At 58.5% G+C, this 6208-nt stretch overlaps 1 protein-coding gene across 1 annotated transcript in view; it reads left to right on the top strand.

Moving 5' to 3' along the window:
- The window catches only part of PLEKHG6 (pleckstrin homology and RhoGEF domain containing G6), a 15858-nt gene that overhangs the window by 1414 nt on the left and 8236 nt on the right, over positions 1-6208 (top strand). Inside the window, exons 2-12 of the mRNA XM_077758982.1 lie at positions 1009-1164; positions 1705-1869; positions 2207-2302; positions 2590-2640; positions 3003-3152; positions 4060-4170; positions 4316-4465; positions 4918-5055; positions 5361-5480; positions 5829-5961; positions 6079-6194. Coding sequence (XP_077615108.1) covers positions 1009-1164; positions 1705-1869; positions 2207-2302; positions 2590-2640; positions 3003-3152; positions 4060-4170; positions 4316-4465; positions 4918-5055; positions 5361-5480; positions 5829-5961; positions 6079-6194 — 1386 coding nt within the window. The remainder of the gene's footprint in view (positions 1-1008; positions 1165-1704; positions 1870-2206; positions 2303-2589; positions 2641-3002; positions 3153-4059; positions 4171-4315; positions 4466-4917; positions 5056-5360; positions 5481-5828; positions 5962-6078; positions 6195-6208) is intronic.

Raw genomic sequence — 6208 nt, 5'->3', positions numbered from 1 at the left:
GCAGTGACATGTATCCACCCTTAGGGTTGGTGCCTCCCAGATCCCCACCTCTACCTGGGAGGAGCCTGTGGGCTCCCTGAGACCAGCTCCCTCTGAGTCAGCAGTGAAAGAAGAGCAAAGGTTCTGGGTGTCCCTACTCTGCAAGCAGGGAGGGGTGCTGGGGCCTCCCTGGGCTTCACCACGTTCCTCCCTCCTGGCCTGCCTCAAATCCTGACCAAGAAAAGGAGTGTAGAGGCCAAGCAGTCTTTCCCTCAGCCTCCAAGCTACCCTTCACCTTGAGAACAGTTCTGCTTCCAGCTGGGGTATCCCCTGCCGTACTGGAAGAGGATTTGGCCCTGGGAGACAGGGAGGATGGCTGGGGACTCTCCCAGCTGAGGGCAGGAAGGGAGACTAGGAAGTTTTGCGGTGTCAGTCAGGCCACAGGCAGATCAAGGAATGTGACCAGGCCTGCCGGGGAGGAGACTTGTGGCCACTCCATCTCAATCTCACATGCAGAAGGGCAGCCACTCCCAGCTGGAAAGGACACGGGCTGCATGCCCCTGGGGAGGAGGCCGCACATGTGTGTTCCCTCATCCCCACGTGTGAGGGAAGCCGTGAGGGACCCAGAATGCAGTGCGCGCTGCGCTGTGCATGCAAGCCCCGGGTCCAGGAAGCGCACCTGTGAGTGGGCAGATCCCTGGGGGACACACACACCAGAGCCCAGGCGTGTAGGTACCTGTGCGCCTGCTCTAGCGGGGGCCCCCACTTCTGCCCCTGGGCCCACTGGGGGAGCCAAGTTGGCATGCCCCTGCCCAGCTCCGCTCAGCCTCCCTGGCAGCAGCTGCTGTGACTCAGGGCAGGAGTGGCTCACCTCAAACTGGTTTGAGGGGCAAGGTGAGCCCTCCTCCCCACCCCGCTGCAGCGGTAGGGGACACCATCTGGAGGCAAGCCCGGCCCCCCAGTACCACTCCAGGACTTCTGGGAAAAGGGAGGGCCCTCTAAGAACTTACCCTGTTCCTCCTCCGCCAGGATCCCGGGCACCGACGCCTCCAAGGCTATGTCCCCTTTGCCAAGGGCTCCAGCCAAGTCCGAGGCCTGTCTCCCCTAAAGCTGCGAGAGCCAGAGCATGAGAAGAGGCATGGAGGCCTTTTAGGGGCTGTCCCCCCACACTCCCCCAAACTCAAGGTAAGGGGCCTCTCTTCTCCCAGCCCCATGCTCACAGCCTCTGCAGATGGTCAGGGCCAAGAGCATGGCCAGAGAAGTGGGTTCGGTTCTGTCCAGAGACCCTACCAAGGGTGCATCTCCAAGCCATGCTGCCTCTTAAAAATGTCCATTTTAGAGGCAAATGTCAATGTTGCCAGAGACCACTGGTTCCCTAGTCCCATCTGGTCTCCACCTGCGGTCCCTCTGCAGGGTTTCTGCCTCAGAAGAGCCCTACAAAGTATCCTTCCGGTCAGAGGGCCTAGGTCAGACCCCTCCATCAGGCACCTTTCTGCAAACCAGGGTGCGTCTCCATCCGTGTTCCAGCAATGCTCTTTTACCAGCCAGGGTCAACTGTGACCCCCAGGCCTCTGTGTCCCCACTCACAGTGCTGCTTGCACTTGTCCCATTCTCAGACACAAACACACACGTGCGTCTGCACATGCGTGTGCATAGCCCTCCCCAGGCCGGGCGTCTGGGTGCCCGGGACATGGCCAGGACTGGTCCCCTTCTCGGCTCTCCCAGGAAGTCACCAAGGCCCAACAACTGGAGATGAGGCTGCATACATTCAGCATGTTTGGGATGCCCCGCCTGCCCCCTGAGGACCGTCGGCACTGGGAGATAGGAGAGGGTAGTGACAATGGCCTTGGCATTGAGAAGTCCTGGAAGGAGCTGGTGCCTGGACACAAGGTAGGCCCTGTGGTGTCACAGACGTACACATACATACCTCCTCTGCCCTAGAAGAGGAAAAGGCCTTGGAAAGTGGGGTCACGTGGGGAAGGGAAAGCGTTTGGAGACATCTTGTTCTGGGCTCTACTCCTGGGTCTACCACATACTAGTGAGACCTTGCTCGAGACTCTAAATCTCTCTGAGCCTCAGTTGGTTCATCTGTCAAATGGGGATAATACCACCTATACACTTGAGGACTAAAAGGTCATCTACAAAGTAGATCTAGTAGCATTGAACAAATAACAGCTGCTGTTCTTGTCATCATTCCCCAACTGAACGAGCGCTGTCCCCACTCCAGGAGATGAGCCGGGAGCTTTGCCACCAACAGGAAGCACTGTGGGAGCTGCTGACCACTGAGCTGACCTATGTTCGGAAGCTCAAGATCATGACTGACGTGAGCTGCCCCCAGCTCCAGCCCAGGCCCCCACCTCAGCCATTTACCCATCTCCCTTGCATTATCCCCCATTCCTCCAGGCCAAAAAGGGAGGACCATGGCAGGGGGTGGGGGGAAGGTGGTGGGGACAGGCAAGCAAGATATCCCCCTCATTGGACACCTGCCTGGGATCTTGGGAAGCAGGTTAATCGTGGTAAATCTGAGCATAGAGACACATCAGAGGGCTAGGCTGGGGTCCCAAGAGGTAGAGATCAGGTGCTGAGACCCTTGTCTTTCCCTGCATCCAGCTCCTGGCCGCCGGCCTGCTGAACTTGCAGCGAGTGGGGCTCCTGACCGAGGTGAGTGGGCGCTCTGGAGGACCCGCCACACCCCAAGCCCTGAGCCCACAGAGTGGGAGTGGGCTCCCAGAGAGCCCCACAGGCTGCTGTGACCTAATTCCCATGGACCTGTTTTCTAGAACACCCCCTGCCCTCCCTCCTCCCTCCCTTCCTGCTCTTGACCCCAAGCAGGCTGGCCTCTGCTCTTTTCCGGTGCTCAGCACAGCAGAGCCAGCGTGCCACAGAGGTAGAAGGGAAAGCCGCAGCCCCTCAGATCTCTCAGCTCCCCTGCAAGTTTCATCCAAGCTTATGGTTCCTCACGTGTCCACTGCCCGTGCTGCCACTTGCCAAGGCTTGTGGCTAAGCTCTGCTCCCTCTTCCAGGTTTCAGCCGAGACCCTGTTTGGAAATGTCCCCAGCCTGATTCGAGTCCACAAGAAATTTTGGGAGGAGGTGCTGGGGCCCACCCTGAGGGAGGCTCGAGCCTCAGGCCAGCCTCTGGACCCTGTCAGCCTGCAAGATGGCTTCTTGACGGTGAGGCATGGCGAAGGGCCCCGTCTGGCTGGGCAGGCCTGGGAGAGCCCAGAGAGGACCTGCCCACAGGGCCTGCCTGGGCCGCTCAAACCCATCTGTGAGTTGAGAGAGTCTGAGGGGACCCCCCACCCCCACCCCCAGAATATCACCTCACCTCCTGCCCTTCATTCCACAGGTACCACCTCTGTCTCAAAAGCTCTTTGGTCTTTTGGTGACTCTTTTGAAATGAAATGCAGCTACCTCAGGGAAGGGTTCCACCAAATCTCTTAACTATAAAATCTTACTTCTTGGCCAGAGAGCCTTTGATAAACAGCTGCGAGAAGAATGGGGCCGAAGCAAGGCGTCCCCTAGGCGACTGGGGGAGGGTGTGTAAAAGGCCACAGGGCACCCAGAGCATGGAGAAATGCAAGAAAGCCAGAGGCCTGGGGTCGGACTTTCTTCCACAGTTTTACCCAACCGGGAAAATGTGGGCCTTGCAGAGCTGGAATGGGGGATGAGGTGGGGGGACAGTCTCCTGGGAGCCATTGGCAACCCGTTCCACAGGAATAGGGCAAGCCTCAGGTCACTACCCACCACCTATGTGAAACGGGAGCTGCCGCGTCCTGAAAACATTCCAGCTGAATTATTGATGATGGGAGAGTCCATCCAGAGGAGCAGGGTACAGCAGGGGCTGTGCATGGGAGATCAGAGAGCGGCCATGGGTCTGCCTCCCGGGGCCTCAGTTTCTCCCTGGAGCCCAGAGGGAAGGGCTGGCGGTCATGGGGGAGGGCATCATGGAGGGTAGGGACCGGCATGAGCTGGACTAAGGGTCAGTAGGAGGCTCCCTCCCCCATCCATGCTCCCCGTGCTCTTCTGCTGGATCCTGTATTTCACGACCGTCCCCTGCCTGCCCGTATCTGTCCCTCAGTTCAGCCAGAGGTTCCAGCCCTATGTCCAGTACTGCCTGCAAGTGAAGCGGACCATGGCTTATGCCCGGGAGCAGCAAGACAACAACCCTCTCTTCAATTCCTTTGTGCAGGTGGGAGAGAGGGCTCCTGGGAGGGCGGCTGGGTGGACCTTGGACCACCTGATCATCCCTATCTCCGGATCTAGCTGAGTCCAGTGCTAGAATGGGGCAGCAGGTGCCCTCAGACTCCTGACCCCCTGCCCTCCTCTACTGGCAGTGGTGTGAGAAGCACAAGCGCTCCGGGAGGCAGATGCTGGGTGACCTGCTCATCAAGCCCCACCAGCGCATCACCAAGTACCCACTGCTGCTCCAGGCTGTGCTGAAGAGAAGCCCTGAGGCACGTGCCCGAGAGGGCCTGAGTGCCATGGTAGGTGGCCTGACAGGGCCATGCCCTCTGGAGCTGGGGGCTGGTGTGTGGGAACTGACTTCCAGGAGCTCTTAAGGCTCTTTTTTTTTTTTTTTTAATGTTTTATTTATTTTTGAGAGAGAGAGAGACAGCGTGACTAGGGGAGGGTCAGAGAGAGAGGTAGTCACAGAATCCAAAGACAGGCCCCAGGCTCTGAGCCAGCTGTCAGCACAGAGCCCAACGCAGGGCTCGAACCCACGAACCATGAGATTATGACCTGAGCCAAAGTCGGATGCTCAACCGACTGAGCCACCCAGGCGCCCCTAGGAGCTCTTCAGGCTCTTAAGGGTCTCTTCCCTCATATGTATGTGGCAGTGTGGCACCAACTGGCCACTTGCGTTGTCATTGATGGGGTGAGATGTACAGGGTAAGGAGCTGAGCTGTCCTTCTTCCACACCCCGCCCATCACCTAGATTGCTGCTGTGGAGTCATTCCTGCGATACATCAATAAACAGGTGCGCCAGGGGGAAGAGCAGGAGAGCTTGGTGGCTGCAGCCCAACGCATTGGGCCCTACGAAGTGCTGGAGCCTTCCAGTGAGGAGGTGGAGAAGGTAAGGGAGGGCAGGGGGTTAGGGGGCTCAGCAAAAGCAAGGTTCCCAGGGAAAAAGATGAAGCAGAGGCCTGGGGGCTAAGGGGCAGAGGTGGTGCAGAGGGCCTGTGCCCGCTATTCCTTCCCCATGAGGAGGGTCTAAGGGTCAGAGTTGTAAAGAATGAAATTACTGGATTCTTCCTCCCCCTCCAAGAAGGTAAGGATGAGAAGAGAAGGCGCTGGTGACAGAACAAAGAACCACAGTGGCTGGGAGGGGGAGGCAGCCCTGCCCAGCCCCGTTTACCCTCTCCGCCCTGTGTCCCTCAGAACCTGCGTCCATTCTGCACCCTGGACCTGATGTCGCCCGTGCTGGGGGTTGCTCCTGAACACACCAGGCAGCTCCTGCTGGAGGGGCCCGTGCGAGTGAAGGAGGGGCGAGAAGGGAAGGTGAGGGGCTATGGGGAAGACTGGAGAAGACGGAAGGTAGACTGAAGGGAAGGGAGGGATGCCAGGAGACAGGATCAGAGTCAGAAAAACTGGAAATGGGCAAAGAGATGTTTGTGTGTCTGTGTGTGGCTAAGCTCTGGTCGTTTGTATGCCCCTGAGTCAGCCTATAAAGCAGAAGGTGGGACCAAAGTGACACCGCTTCCAGCTCTCGCATTCCACGGTTGTGTACCTGTCCCTGGTGCACGTGTGCGCCCATGCACGCACACTGTGCCAGAGCCCCGCCCCGTGTCTCACCCTTCCCTTACTCCAGCTGACACCTTGTCTCTTTCTCCTCCACACGCCTCCCAGCTGGACGTGCACCTGTTCCTCTTCTCTGACGTGCTGCTGGTGACCAAGCCCCAACGCAAGGCAGACAGAGCCAAGGTCATTCGTCCCCCACTCATGCTGGAGAGGCTTGTGTGCCGACCACTCCGAGACCCTAGTACGTCTGTCCTGCAGGGACCTTTCCCTTCTCCTTTGCTCTTGGTAAGGGGAAGGAGCAGTCAGGGTAGGGATCAAATATGGTCCAGCCCTTTAGCAGACCTTCTCCTCCACCCAGACAGCTTCCTGGTGATCCATCTCACTGAATTCCAGTGTGTCTCGAGTGCCCTCACTGTGCACTGTCCCAATGCTACAGACTGCACCCGGTGGCTAGAGAAGACCCAGCAGGCGCAGGTATGTGAAAGCCG

This window comes from Crocuta crocuta, unplaced genomic scaffold (assembly GCF_008692635.1).
Source record: "Crocuta crocuta isolate KB4526 unplaced genomic scaffold, BGI_CrCroc_1.0 scaffold72, whole genome shotgun sequence".
NCBI classification, from domain to species: Eukaryota; Metazoa; Chordata; class Mammalia; order Carnivora; family Hyaenidae; genus Crocuta; species Crocuta crocuta.
The sequence above is the reverse complement of the archived record's forward strand: the minus strand, read 5'-3'. Positions and strand labels throughout refer to the sequence as shown.